General features: G+C 56.7%; 1 protein-coding gene across 41 annotated transcripts in view; it reads left to right on the top strand.

Moving 5' to 3' along the window:
* Nucleotides 1–14,754, top strand: part of CARS1 (cysteinyl-tRNA synthetase 1) — a 43,391-nt gene that overhangs the window by 22,396 nt on the left and 6,241 nt on the right. For all 41 annotated transcript variants that reach the window (XM_081537752.1, XM_081537748.1, XM_081537751.1 and 38 more), the window contains 11 exons: nt 3,600–3,740; nt 3,950–4,038; nt 4,643–4,764; nt 10,946–11,058; nt 11,472–11,600; nt 11,880–12,009; nt 12,085–12,188; nt 12,500–12,597; nt 12,801–12,990; nt 13,401–13,469; nt 13,782–13,863. In XM_081537752.1, the coding sequence (XP_081393878.1) occupies nt 3,600–3,740; nt 3,950–4,038; nt 4,643–4,764; nt 10,946–11,058; nt 11,472–11,600; nt 11,880–12,009; nt 12,085–12,188; nt 12,500–12,597; nt 12,801–12,990; nt 13,401–13,469; nt 13,782–13,863 (1,267 nt within the window). The remainder of the gene's footprint in view (nt 1–3,599; nt 3,741–3,949; nt 4,039–4,642; nt 4,765–10,945; nt 11,059–11,471; nt 11,601–11,879; nt 12,010–12,084; nt 12,189–12,499; nt 12,598–12,800; nt 12,991–13,400; nt 13,470–13,781; nt 13,864–14,754) is intronic.

Below are 14,754 nucleotides of genomic sequence, written 5' to 3'. Positions count from 1 at the left end.
ACTTGATAGGAATTTAATGAGGATTGAACTGAGTCTATAAATCAAGTTTTGGGAAGATCTGATACCTTGACGGTGTTGAATCTTCCCGCCCACAGACGTGAAATCTCGCTCCATCTCTCTCTTTAGAGGTTTGTAGTTTTCCTCATGTAGATCTTGTATGTACTTGGTAAAACTCACATGTAGGTATTTCATTTGGGGGGAGCTAATGTAAATGGTATTGGGATTTTAATTTCAAATCCCAAATGTATGTCTTAGCATATAGGTCCCTGACCCCGGACAATACGACTTTTAAGATTTTTTGGCTTTAAAATGGTGCAAAAGCGATAAATATCCAGTAGAAGCTGAGCTTTGGATTTTGATCTTCTCCTGGGCTAGCGATACGCAGTCTCCTGCTCTCCCGGGGCGCTGGGCGTCAGCAGTAAGCCTCAGCTTCCAGCTGGCTACTCAGTCTCAGGGTAAACAACTGAGGCACCGGATTTCCCTGGTGGCTCAGCAGAGAATCTGCCTGCCAGTGCCGGGGACATGGGTTCAGTCCCTGACCTGGGAAGATCCCACATGCCGTGGGGCAACTAAGCCCACGAATCGCAACTATTGAGCCTGTGCTCTGGAGCCCGGGAGCCTCAATGAGAGAAGCCACCGCAACGAAAAGCCCACACACTGCAGCTGGAGAGGAGTCCCCACTCGCTGCAACTACAGAAAAGCCCGTGCAGCAGTGAAGACCCAGCACAGCCTTAAATAAATAAGTAAATAAAAAGAACAGTGGTTCATAAAAAAAAAAAAAAAGCCTGATATTCTACAGTGAGTCTGCGCCCACACAGGCATTTTGTTTTTCACTTTCAGTACAGTATCCAGTACATGACACGAGGTATTCAGCACTTAGCTGTAAAGTAGGACTGGTGTTAGATGGTTTTTCCAACTGTAGGCTAACGTATTCTGAGCACGTTCAAGGTACACCAGGCTTAGGATGTTTGGTAGGTTAGTTAAATATACTTTTCAGCTTAATGGTATTTTCGACTTAAGAAGGATAGATAATCCTGTTGTAAGTTGAAGAAGATCTGTATCTTTTTTTTTCCCCTTTTTCTCGCTTTATTGCATCAGCAGGGACTTCCAGTTGGATGTTGGAAGAGTGATGAGAAAGGAGATGCTTGCATTACACCTCATCTTAACGGGAAGGCTTCACGTTCCTCACCCTTAAGTCTGCTATTAACTGTAGGCTTTCTGTAGCTATTTTCTATCAAGTTGAGGAAGTGCTCCTCTATTCCTAGTTGACTGGGAGTCTTTGTCATGAATAGATGTTGGATTTTGTCCAGTGCTTTTTCTGCATTGATACGATACGATACTGATACTGATAAATGATCATACGATTGTTCTTTTTTAAGTCTGTTGATGTGTTAATTTACATTATTTGATTTTATAAAGTTGAACCAGCCTTGCGTACGTGTGATGAACTTGGTTGTGGTATATGAGTCTCTTTATGCTTCTGTAGATTCACTTTGCTCATATTTTGTTAACGGTTTTCTAATCTGCGTTCCTGAGAGATGCTGACCTGTGGTTTCTCCTGGTGCCTTTGGTTCAGGTATTCAGGTGTGCTGTCCTCTCCTAGTTTCCTAAGGTGAAATCGCATTTTAGATATTTTCTCTCTTTTGATGAATGCATTCCGTGTTACAAGTTTCTTCTGAACACTGCTTTTGCCACATCCCGTAAATGTTGATAAGTTGTGTTTTCATTCTCATTTAGTTCGAAGAATTTAAAATTTTTTCTTAAGATACCTTCTTTGGCCAGTGTGTTATTTAATCTCTGCGTGTTTGGAGGATGTTCCAGTTATCTTTCTGTTGTAGGCTTCTAGTTTAATTCAGCTGCCATCTGGTAGCACACAGATCTCTCTGATTTCTGCTCCTCTGAAGTGTCTCTGGGTGTGTTTCTGGCCCCGAGGGCACGCCATCTTGGTAGATGCTCTGAGTGTCTCTGGGTGTGTTTCTGGCCCCGAGGGCACGCCGTCTTGGTAGATGCTCTGAGTGTCTCTGGGTGTGTTTCTGGCCCACTGCGCTCTGTCCTGGAAACTGCCCCCGTGACTGGCAGGGACCTGTCCTCCTCTGCTGGGTGAAGCAGTCTCTTCATAGGCGTCAGTTCTGTGGTGTTGAGTTCAGCCATTCCTCCTGACTCTCTGCCCGCTGGATCTGCCTGCTCAGGTCTCCGTCTACGACGCTGGACCCATCTGTTTTTCTTGTTCTGTCGGTGCTTGCCGCGCTGTGTCTGCTGCCCTCTTCTGCGGTGCCTGCGCATCGAGGGTTGCTGTGTCTCCGTGGAGAGTTGCCCCTTTATCATCATGTAATGCTCTTCTTTACCCTTCCCTTACAGACCCACCTGGAGTGACTGACTCTTCATTTTGTGACACCCTTTCACGCGTGGGGACAGGGTGACGGCTTTCACTGGGAGGCGGGGCTGGAACCCCAGTCCCTGTTTCATCAGCCGCTGCCCCATCTCTGTTACCCGTTTCCTTCTTTTCTCTGGGTTTATTCCATTCCTTTTTGTCTTACTGCTTAGGACTTTAGCCCGTTTTCTGGTTTAAGCATTTAAGGCCAAAAATTTTTCTCTGAGTAAAGTGTTTTTGCTGTTTCTATGTATGCTGACATTATCCTTCTGCTTCTCAATAGGTTTTTATGTCCCCTTTGATTTTGTGTTTTGAAACACGTGGTTTATCTAGGAGTTCGTTTGATTGGGACCTCCCTCCTCTGCTCGGTCTTGTTCTGTGTTGATCCCGCGGGCAGCGGGGGGCTTTCTGCCCCCGCACGTGGGGCAGGCCCAGAGCTCACTTTCAGCCTTAGCCTGACAGCGCCTGCCTCCTCTGCCCGCCCGCCCTGGGCACCAGCTGGGTCCTGGGAGGTTTCCCAGTAGCTCTGCTCTGTCTGGGCGCTGCTCCGGGGCCGCCCCGTCCGCCTCTGTGCTCCAGGCTCCCTGCACCCTCCCTCCAGCCTTGTTCTCTGCCTGTGCCCCGTCAGTGGACCACAGACCGCCTGCCTGTCCGCACACCCGTTGCCGCTCCAGCTAAGGAGCTGAAGCACTGGATCCTCCAGGGCAGAGTGCCAGGTCCGCTGAGCCGCTGAGGCTCCGGCGCAGCCCTGATGCTGTCTCATCGCGTCTCCGATGGCTGTTTCTGGGTGTGACTTGAGGAACACAGTGACAGCACGTGACTCGTTCCAACGCTGCACCATTGTGGTCATGACGTGGGGCCTTCAGTTGATGGCACGTGCCCGGAGGGGTGGCCTGGGCATGGAGACCTCCCTCTGGACCGCGGCTCCGTCTGCTGCTCTGAACCTCCCCTCAAGCAGGCGTCCGGGCCATGGGTGACCACACCGTGTGCTCTGCCGCCCTGCCCCAGGAAGCCCCGCCACCCTGACCCTCCGGACACGCAGTCAGAGCTCCAGCCTCTGGACAGCCAGGCCGTCTGTGGGAGCTCTGCGGTCTCCTCCCGGATCCGGGTGCTGGCCGTGCACAGCGAGGCTGTACGCGTGAGGCCGAGACGGACGCGCGTGGACCGCATGTGCCGTGAGCCCTGGCACTTGCATGCGGGTGCAGACATCCTGCTTCCTTTTCTTCAGGCATTGCTGGAAGAAGCGAAGGATGTGCTTTCTGACTGGCTGGATTCCATGCACGGCAGCGAGGTGACGGACAATTCGATTTTCTCCGAACTGCCCAAATTCTGGGAGGCGGAGTTCCACAAAGACATGGAAGCCCTGAACGTGAGTGTCCCCGACGGTCTTGACCTTGGTCTCTTGTGCCGAGGGCCCCGTGACCGAGAGGCCTCAGGGGATCCAGACCCTCTTCATTTCGTGTGCAAATTCAGTTTAAAAAGAGAGCAGGAGGTGGGGAGGTGGGGGGCGGGGGCAGGAGGGGCACCTGGGCCCCAGCGGTGCTGAGGCTTCTGGAGCCGGCCTCGCGTCATCCCCAGGTCCTCCCTCCCGACGTCCTGACCCGGGTTAGTGAGTACGTGCCGGAGATCGTGGACTTTGTCCAGAAGATCATGGACAACGGTTACGGGTGAGCTCGAGGCTCCGGGAAGGTGTGCGCAGGGGCGCGGGGAGCCGCCGGCTCGGGAGAGGAGCAGGGAGGCGCGGGGAGCCACCAGGGTGGTGGTGCCCTGGGCTCCCGTCTCAGAGCCGCACGGCACGCGAGCGCCGACGGGTCACCGCGCGGTTGCGGTGGTCCTGTGAGGGCACGCGCCCCTCGTCCCTCCCTGGGTCCCCACCTCCTCTTCTTTCAAGGACGCCAGTCGTGCTGGGTCAGGGCCCACCCTAAAGGCCTCGTTTTAACTTGAGCTCCTCCGTGAAGGCCCCTTTTCCAAATGCAGTCAGACTGCGAGGTGCTCGGGGCTAGGGGCTGGCAGAGGGGAGGGCGGCATGCAGGGCGGAGTCACTCGGGCAGGGGGCAGGGGCAGGGCACGGGCCGGGCCATGGGGAGTGAGGGGTCCCTGTCCCAGGCCCGCTCATCACAGCCCTGTTTGGCCCCCTTGGTGGCTGTGCTGGAACAGCCTGCTGGCCGGCTCGCTGCGCAGGGCGCGGAGCAGACCCCCGATGGCTTCTGGGTCCCCAGGCTGGCCCGCCGGGTGGCTCGTCACGCCTTCCCTGATGGCTTTGTGTTCCAGCTATGCTTCAAACGGGTCCGTGTACTTCGACACAGTCAAGTTTGCCAACAGTGAGGGACACAGCTATGGAAAGCTGGTGCCCGAGGCCGTGGGGGATCAGAAAGCCCTGCACGAGGGGGAAGGTAAGCGGACCGGCTGGGGTCAGCGTCCGGGGAGCCGTGGCCTCACCCCGCACGGCCATGGCCGCCTAGGTTCATGGGGACCCTGGCTTAAAAACTTCAGGGATTTTAGGAGCTTTCTACACAGGACCCCTGAAATGTATTGTTACCTAAGGAACAGAGCAGTGAGCAGCCACAGTGCCGTCCTGCAGAGCAAACAGGCCTCGGTGTCCGGGCTGGAGTTGACCAATCTCTCGGCACCCAGAGCCCCCAGGGGCCAGGCTGGGCTGGGCCGGGCCGGGCCGGGCCGGGCTGGACTCCTGCCCGGGGGTGTGGAGAGGACACAGACGGTGACCTGCTGAGTGAGGGCCCGGCAGCCTCACGGGGCAGCAGGGAGTCCGGGCAGGGAAACCCCCAGGGCGCTTTGATGGAAGGCAGGCAGGACCCCCAGAGGGGCAGGAGACACAGGCTGTTCACTTACAGACCCCAGAAGGGGCCCCGGGGCGGATGCTGGGTGGGGGCAGGCCAGCCTCCGTCCCGGGACAGGAGTGAGTAGCTGCCATCTGTGAAGTGGCTGCAGGGAAACCAAGGTGGGGGGCCTGGGCCAGAGTCAGAGCCAGTTCCGATCTGAGGTCTCGGCTCTGGGGGTGGACAAAAGCAAAAGTAACTTCTGAGCAGCTGTGTTTAACCCATGTAGAGTTTGGCTGTGTTCCACGTAATATGCTTCACGTATAGCTTAGTTCCAACGTGTATGAGACTGTTACTTAGGCCAGGGAATGCATTTAGTGCCAAACCGTAGCTCGTTGTTCCCCGTGATCATTCACACTGACAAGACGAGAGGCCTTGCACAGACCTTGGCACCAGGGCGATGCACGGGGAATGCCAGGCAGCCGCGTGGAAAGGCCGTGTCGGCGCCACCTCAAGGGTGACCGCGTGTGAAGACAGCCCTGCCCACCTTAACCCCGACATGGTGGAAGGAGCCGCGAGACTTTCCCTGGGCCGGGCGGGTTCTGCTTGTCATCCATCCACAAGGGTTTCCTCCACTCTCACCCTCTCACACCACCAGACGCACTTGCTGCCGCCAGTGATTCTGGAAGGCTCTGGGGCCGTGAAAGTGTTCATCTTGCCCTTTTTTTTCTTTAAACCATGGGTACGGTTTTCACATTTTATTGTCCTTACATTTAAATTCCACCACTGGATACGTGGAGCCTAAGTACACACTGGTCCCACGTCCAGATTTTTGAACGTGTAGCTGTGAGGATGTGATGTATGGCACGTTGTAGAAGATAGTGAGCAGTTAGAAGGTGTAGCGGGTGTTTGCTTCTGTCTGTCTGCACTCTCAGTGAGGCAGATGTGTGAGTCTCTGGGTCGTAGTTGGAGGAAGCACCGCCAAAGACCGAACGGGGGTCCCTAGTTGCCAACTCAGTCTCCACAGACTCCACGGTCTTTGTCCTGATACAAGGGCAGCTTCATTGTACAGGTTACAGCTTCCTCAGCGTACAGCTGTACAGTGTCATACGTTTGGGTCCAGTGACTTCTCCCTAAGGGCTCTGTCGTAAAGAGATTCAGTTCAGTTCAATCAGGTCTCACTCTTTGCGACGCCATGGACTGCAGCACGCCAGGCTTCCCTGTCCATCACCAACTCCCGGAGTTTACTCAAACTCACGTCCATTGAGTCGGTGATGACATTCAACCCTCTCATCCTCTGTCTACCCCTTCTCCTCCTGCCCCCAATCTTTCCCAGCATGGGGTCTTTTCAAATGAGTCAGTTCTTCACATCAGGTGGCCATAGTATTGGAGTTTCAGCTTCAACATTAGTCTTTCCCATGAATATTCTGACTGATTTCCTTTAGGATGGACTGGTTGGATCTCCTTGCAGTCCAAGGGACTCTCAAGAGTCTTCTCCAACACCACAGTTCAAAAGCATCAATTCTTCGGTGCTCAGCTTTCTTTATAGTCCAACTTTCACATCCATACATGACTACTGGAAAAACCATAGCTTTGACTAGATGGACCTTTGTTGACAAAGTAATGTCTCTGCTTTTTAATATGTTGTCTAGGTTGGTCATAACTTTCCTTCCAAGGAGTAAGTGTCTTTTAATTTCATGGCTGCAGTCACCATCTGCAGTGATTTTGGAGCCCAGAAAAATAAAGTCTGACACTGTTTCCCCATCTATTTGCCATGCAGTGATGGGACCGGATGCCATGATCTTAGTTTTCTGAATGTTGAGCTTTAAGCCAACTTTTTCACTCTCCTCTTTCACTTTCATCAAGAGGCTCTTTAGTTCTTCTTCACTTTCTGCCATAGGGTGGTGTCATCTGCATATCTGAGTTATTGATATTTCTCCCGACAATCTTGATTCCAGTTTGTGTTTCTTCCAGCCCAGCATGTCTCATTATGTACTCTGCATGTAAGTTAAATAAGCAGGGTGACAATATACAGCCTTGACGTACTCCTTTTCCTATTTGGAACCAGTCTGTTGTTCCATGTCCAGTTCTAACTGTTGCTTCCTGACCTGCATACAGGTTTCTCAGGACGCAGGTCAGGTGGTCTGGTATTCCCATCTCTTGAAGAATTTTCCACAGTTTATTGTGATCCACACAGTCAAAGGCTTTGGCATAGTCAATAAAGCAGAAATGGATGTTTTTCTGAAATTCTCTTGCTTTTTTGATGATCCAGCGGATGTTGGCAATTTGATCTCTGGTTCCTCTGCCTTTCCTAAATCCAGCTTGAACATCTGGAAGTTGATGGTTCACGTATTGCTGAAGCCTGGCTTGGAGAATTTTGAGCATTACTTTGCTAGCGTATGAGATGAGTGCAATTGTGCGGTAGTTTGAGCATTCTTTGGTATTGCCCTTCTTTGGGATGGGAATGAAAACTGACCTTTTCCCGTCTTGTGGCCACTGTTGAGTTTTCCAAATTTGCTGACATATTGAGTGTAGCTCTTTCACAGCATCGTCTTTGAGGATTTTAAATAATTCAACTGGAATTCCATCACCTCCACTAGCTTTGTTCACAGTGATGCTTCCTAAGGCCCAGTTGACTTCACATTCCAGGATGTCTGTCTCTAGGTGAGTGATCACACCATCGTGATTATCTGGGTCTTGAATATCTTTTTTGTATAGTTCTTCTGTGTATACTTGCCCCCTCTTCTTAAAATCTTCTGCTTCTGTTAGGTCCATACCATTTCTGTCCTTTATCGAGCCCATCTTTTCATGAAATGTTCCTTTGGTATCTCTAATTTTCTTGAAGAGATCTCTAGTCTTTCCCATTCTATTGTTTTCCTCTATTTCTTTGCACTGATCACTGAGAAAGGCTTTCTTATCTCTCCCTGCTATTCTTTGGAACTTGGCATTTGAATAGATATATCTTTCCTTTTCTCCTTTGCTTTTTGCTTCTCTTCTCTTCCCAGCTATCTGTAAGGCCTCCTCAGACAGCCATTTTGCTTTTTTGCATTTCTTTTCCATGGGGATGGTCTTGATCCCTGTCCCCTGTACAGTGTCATGAGCCTCCGTCCATAGTTCATCAGGCACTCTTGTCTATCAGATCTAGTCCCTTAAATCTATTTGTCACTTCCACTTTATGATCATAAGGGATTTGATTTAGGTCATACCTGAATGGTCTAGTGGTTTTCTCCACTTTCTTCAATTTAAGTCTGAATTTGGCAATTCAGGAGTTCATGATCTGAGCCACAGTCAGCCCAGGTCTTGTTTTTTCTGACTGTATAGAGCTTCTCCATCTTTGGCTGCAAAGAATATAATCAATCTGATTTCAGTGTCGACCGTCTGGTGATGTCCATGTGTAGAATCTTCTCTTGTGTTGTTGGAAGAGGGTGTTTGCTGTGACCAGTGCGTTCTCTTGGCAAAACTCTATTAGCCTTTGTCTTGCTTCATTCCATACTCCAAGGCCAAATTTGCCTGTTACTCCAGATGTTTCCTGACTTCCTACTTTTGCATTCCAGTCCCGTATAATGACAAGGACAGTCTTTATGGGTGTTAGTTCTAGAAGGTCTTGTAGGTCTTCATAGAACCGTTCAACTTCAGCTTCTTCGGCGTTACTGGTTGGGTCATAGACTTGAATTACCGTGATATTGAATGGTTTGCCTTGGAAACGAACAGAGATCATTCTGTCATTTTTGAGATACATCTAAGTACTGCATTTCAGACTCTTTTGTTGACCATGATGGCTACTCCATTTCTTCTAAGGGATTCCTGCCCACAGTAGTAGATATAATGGTCATCTGAGTTAAATTCACCCATTCCAGTCCATCTTAGTTCACTGATTCCTAGAATGTCAACGTTCACTCTTGCCATCTCCTGTTTGACCACTTCCAATTTGCCTTGATTCATGGACCTAAGATTCCAAGTTCATATGCAATATTGCTCTTTACAGCATTGGACCTTGCTTCCATCACCAGCCCCATCCACAACTGGGTGTTGTTTTTGCTTTGGCTCCATCCCTTCATTCTTTCTGGAGTGATTTCTCCACTGATCTCCAGTAGCATATTGGGCACCTACCGACCCGGGGAGTTCATGTTTCATCATCCTGTCTTTTTGCCTTTTCATACTGTTTGAGGGGTTCTCAAGGCAAGAATACTGAAGTGGTTTGCCGTGCCCTTCTCCAGTGGCCAAGAGATTTCAGAACCTAAAAGAAAGTGACACAGAATCACGGAGAAAAGACCCCGTGGCGTGTCAGGCTTGGCCGCTGGGCGGGGCGGGGGCATCGGGCACACGTGGGACCAGAAGTGAGACCAGGAGGGCAGAGGGCAGGCTGGAGCAAAGAGGGGACCAGAAGTGAGACCAGGAAGGTAGAGGGCAGGCTGGGGCAAAGAGGGGACCAGAAGTGAGACCAGGAAGGCAGAGGGCAGGCTGGGGCAAAGGGCAGGTGTCAGGAGGCTGGGACGCTGGGGGCCCGTGAAGACTGGGGAGGAGCGTGTGGGGCAGAAGATCCTGTTACAAACCTTCCAAGCTGAGTTTGTAAAGTTAGAAACTCTCACGACGACGTTTGTTATAAAGAAGAACGTAAAGCCCCAGGGTGTGTTATCTGTCCAGGGAAGGGTGCGCAGAGAGGGTCGGCGCTGCAGGTCAGGTCACGCGTTTGAGAAATTGCCGATGCCGGGTGACGTGATCACGGTGAGAACACGGGTTCGGCCCAGAGGGGCGCTTGTCCCGCTTGGTGGGCGCCTGGGCTCCGCAGACCCGCGCTCAGGACGGCGGGGTGTCGGCAGTAGTTGGGTCGTTCCCGCCCCGGCGTGTCCGCCTGTGGCGTGTCTTCCTGGGTCTGTCGAGTCTCCCGGGCCTCTGTGTTCAGCGCCCGGCGCACCAGCGCTGCCTTTTCGTCCAGCGGGGCCTCCCTCCAGCTCCTCTCCTGGCTGCTGCCGCGCTGCCTCCCGGCTCCTCCCACAGTGGCCACCTTTGCAGCCTGGATGTGAGGATGCGTGTCACTCCTGGAGTTTTATTCTGGAGTTTTCCACCGGGGGCCTGGGAAGACTCTCTAGGGCCTTAGTGCCTCAGCCAGCACAGCCCTGATCCCCAGGGGCACGCTGTGCGCAGGCTGGGCTGAGGGCGGGTCTTCGCGTTCACAGCAGCTGCTGTGTCCACGTGCTCTGGGGGCTCTCCTGCGGGTGGGTTCCCTTTTGGGGGGCCATCCAGGAAGCTGGACTCGGCCCCGGGGAGCAGTGCTCCCTCTCACGCTGGACTCAGGCCTGTCTTCACCCCCTTCCCGTGACTCCCCTGCATGGACACGGGGGCACCAGCGGGGGTCCCGACTTGTAGCCTCCAGGCCCACTGGGCTGTGCAGAGTGGCCCGGCTCACGCCTCCCAGAATCTGGCCCAGAGGCCACTTTGTGTTAGTACAGGACCCTGCTTGCACAAGCCGGGGTCCCGAGGCAGGCCCGTGAGAACAGCACCTCACGCCTATACCAGGCTCCGTCATCATCCTGACGCGGGGGCCGGGGGGCAGCGGGGCAGCGGGAGGCCAGGGTGGGGGTCCAGGCCCTGGGCTTATGACCTGAGGAGGTCATGGCCCTTAGACGCCGGCTCATGAGGCCTTGGCTTCTGAGCTACAGTCAGGGTTTCGTAACTGGACCCTGGGCAGTTCCAGACTCTGGTCATGGTGAACTTGAAGGAGGGCATGACCATGGTAATAAGCACGTGACTCCCTCGTCCCTGGGCTGAGACAATCCCACTCTCCCTGCATCCGCAGGCGACCTGAGCGTCTCCGCAGAGCGCCTGAGTGAGAAGCGGTCACCCAACGACTTCGCGCTCTGGAAGGCCTCCAAGCCTGGGGAGCCGTCCTGGCCCTGCCCCTGGGGCAAGGTGAGCGCCGGCCGGGGGTGGGGAGACGCGTCCCCGCAAGGCCCACTCCCCGTGGGGTCGTCACCTCCCTTCCTGGGACTGTGTCCTCCCTGCTGTGGCCAGTGTGGGGGGACTGGCCCGCCTCGGAGCCCTGCATCCCGACGGCCTCTGACCTGAGCTCTTGGGGACGGGTCCGCCCTCTGTGACGACAGTCCCGGTGGCCCAGAGCCACAGGGCGGGGGTGTCGGAGCAGGGGTCTGGCGGTGATACGGCCTCATCCTTCACGGAGCTCGCTGTGACCTCTTCGGCCTGCCGTCCCCTTGGGTCTTGCCACGTGTGGGACTTGACCCCCCGCTCCCGCGGAGCTCGGGTTCTGGGGGTCGCGGACACGGAGGCCAGGCGGGGGCGGTCCCTCACCGAGTGTGGGTCCCCAGGGGCGCCCCGGATGGCACATCGAGTGCTCGGCCATGGCGAGCACCCTCTTGGGAGCCTCGATGGACATCCACGGAGGGGGCTTCGACCTCCGCTTCCCCCACCACGACAACGAGCTGGCGCAGTCAGAGGTAGGGGCTGCGGTCACTGTTCGGGCAGGTGGGTGGGCAGGGGCGGTGGGCGGTGAGTGCTGTCCAGCAGAGCCTGGCCTCTGAGTCGCGTTTAAATTGGATTGTTTGATCTGATTCACACATGAGCAGCCTGGCGTTTGTAGCGCAGGCCCAGACCCACCAGTCCTTACTTCCTGCCAGGGCCCCGCCCAGCCCAGGGGTCCCCCCCGTCTGCACCCCCTCGGGCCTGCAGAGGCACCCCTGACCCTTGCTCCCGCTCCTCCTGCCCCGTGTGCCCAGGCCTACTTTGAGAATGACTGCTGGGTCAGGTACTTCCTGCACACGGGCCACCTGACCATCGCGGGCTGCAAGATGTCCAAGTCGCTCAAGAATTTCATCACCATTAAAGACGCCCTGAAGAAGCACTCAGGTAAGGAGACCCTGGCGTCCCTGTCCGGGCAGGTGCGGCCGGCCTGGAGCCTCAGGGCTGCCTTTCTGCCCGCAGCCCGCCAGCTGCGCCTGGCCTTCCTCATGCACTCGTGGAAGGACACGCTGGACTACTCGGCCAACACCATGGAGTCGGCACTGCAGTACGAGAGGCTCCTCAACGTAGGTCTCGCCCTGGGCCCCCTGGCCCTGCAAGGGCCTCGCTCGTGCCGGACAAAAGGGGACGCGGGTGCTGAGCTGGGGGGTGGCTCAGCCGCTTTCCCTAGACGCCCCATCTTGCCTGCATGGGCGCCTCCCGTACAGGCCCACCTGCTGGCCGCCCCAAGGGGCCCCAAGGCCGAGATGGGACTCTGGTCCTGCAGAGAAACCTTTCGGTCCCTTACTGCCTCCTGCTGTGTGTCGGGGTGTGGGGGAGCTCAGAGCAGCTTGGGCTCTTCTCGGAAATCCTCCTGAATGGGGTTTTCTAACTTCAGGAGTTTTTCTTAAACGTGAAAGACCTCCTCCGAGCCCCCGTGGAGGTGGCCGCTCAGTTTGAGAAGTGGGAGGACGAGGAGACAGAGCTGAACAAAAGGTGAGGCAGCACCTTCTCTGCGGGCCCGCGAGGTCCCCGCGTCATACCCGCTGACGGGGGTCGGGGGGGGGCAGCTGGTGACACTGTTCCTGCTGTCCGTGCAGAACCGCGCTCAGGACCACACAGTGTGGGCCGCCCCGGGCGGAGCTGTCTGTCTGACACCACCCCCCCACACCCCTCCCTGCCTGCCTCTTCCCGCTCAGCTTTTACAAGAAGAAGGCCGCGGTTCACCAAGCACTCTGTGACAACATCGACACGCGCACGGTCCTGGAGGAGATGCGGGCTCTGGTCGGCCAGTGCAACCTCTACATGGCGGCCCGGAAGGCTGCCCGGAGGAGGCCCCACCGCGTCCTGCTGGAGAGCATCGCCCACTACCTCATGCACATGCTGAAGGTGAGCCGGCCTGTGCCAGTTCCACTAGGGGCCCGGGGGTCCCGGGAGCTGTGCCCCCAGCCTCTCCGCCTCGGCTTTCGTCCCCCTTGTCTGGGGTTTGACGAGCACAAGTGCTGTCCTGCGAGCGGCCCTGACGCGTCGTTCGGCACGCCCTCCTCCTGCTGACGAGTCCCGGGGGTCCCTTCACGGGGCTCTGTGGTCCAGTGGCCTCGGCTGGGGGCCAGAGGGGCAGTGGGAACCGGGACCCGTCCTGGAGCGGTGGGAGGGGCAGCTCAGCCTCAGTCTCTGTCTCTAACTGCCCCCCACCGCCCTGCCGAGCCGGGCCTCTGGCACCGCTGCCTGCTCCTCCCAGACACAGTCCCCGCCTGCCGTCTCAACCTCATGTCCTGCACGCTTGCTTCTTTCCCTAGATCTTTGGGGCCATAGAAGAGGAAAGCTCCCTGGGTTTCCCCATAGGAGGAGCTGGAACCAGCCTCAATGTGAGTAAAGCCCTCCTAGGCCAGGACTCCCTGCTGTCCTGGCGCCCAGGACCGTGTTCCTTCCTGGACGTCTGAGACCAGGCTCCTGTGAGCTCCGGGCGGGGTGCTGCTGGGCTCAGGCCACCGGGGGTGGGGGTGGGGGGCTCTCACTGTCCTGCCTGCGCCACCACACAGGCGCCCCCACGTCTGTGGGCCCCGTGTCGGGGGCGGGCTCGCACGTCCCTTGGCAGCCCCGCCCTGAGGCACATGTGCTGGGCTCTGGCCTTCACAAGCAGGGCACCGGTCACAGCGACCCAAACGTTCTCTCTGCAGCTGGAGTCCACGGTCATGCCGTACCTGCAGGTGCTGTCGGAGTTCCGGGAAGGAGTACGCCGGATCGCCCGCGAGCACAGAGGTGAGGCGGCGCCTGGGCGGTCCTGGGCGCTCAGCGGGGAGCAGCGTTCCCGGCCTCTGCTCACACCGCTCCCCCGTACAGCATCCAGGCGTGTAGATGCCACCCCCGCCTCCCGTCAGACGTGTAGACGCCGCGCGTCCCTGAGGGCGGGCGGCTGGGCGGGCCTGGGGACACCGAGGGGTCCACACTTGCTGTTGGAGGGGCTCGGCTCTGCTCCCTGGGGCGTCCGCAGGCTGGGGACCAGAAGGGTCCTGTCCTTGCCCACAGAGGCCCGTGGTGACTGCACAGCGTCTGCTGGGGCGGCTCTGGGGTCTGCACCCCGCCTGCCCCTCGTGCGCGGCCAAGAGCCTGAGGACGAGGGGGTCCGAACGTGTCCTCTCGGGCGGTTCTGAGCGGTTGTCACACGGGCCGCTAACAGCATCAGAGAGGCGGTCCGCTTCCCACTCTGGTGGTCTGGGCTCGCGGACGACCAGCAGGGCTGACCTGACCCTGTGGTGGGCCGCGAAGCCCTGGGCCATGCAGGTGGCGAGGGGCTCCTGCAGATGGCCACTGCGGGGCATGCTCCTTCCCTCCTGGAGCGGGACTCAGAGCTTGGCATCTGCAGGGCCATGAAGTCCCCGTGGCTGGCACTCTCTGCCAGGTATCCCAGGGACATCGCCCCCGGGCCCGCGACCAGGGAGCCCGTGTTCCTCTGCTGGCCTCCATGGGGGCCATATAGCTGCGTCCTCTCGGGAGCCCCGCTGGCCCCTGGCCGCCTGCCCTCTGTGCACGTCCACCCCGCTCCCCCATGTCCCCCCCACGGCCGTCCCAGCACCTCCCTCCCTGGGGCCGCCTCCACTCCGGTCCAGGCTTCGCACGAGGTTCCGCCCCAGGCTGGGGGGCCGCTCCTCC

This window comes from Giraffa tippelskirchi, chromosome 10, assembly GCF_054371585.1.
Source record: "Giraffa tippelskirchi isolate mGirTip1 chromosome 10, T2T-mGirTip1v1.2.pri, whole genome shotgun sequence".
Lineage (NCBI taxonomy): Eukaryota > Metazoa > Chordata > Mammalia > Artiodactyla > Giraffidae > Giraffa > Giraffa tippelskirchi.
This window is presented reverse-complemented; position numbering and strand designations above follow the sequence as displayed.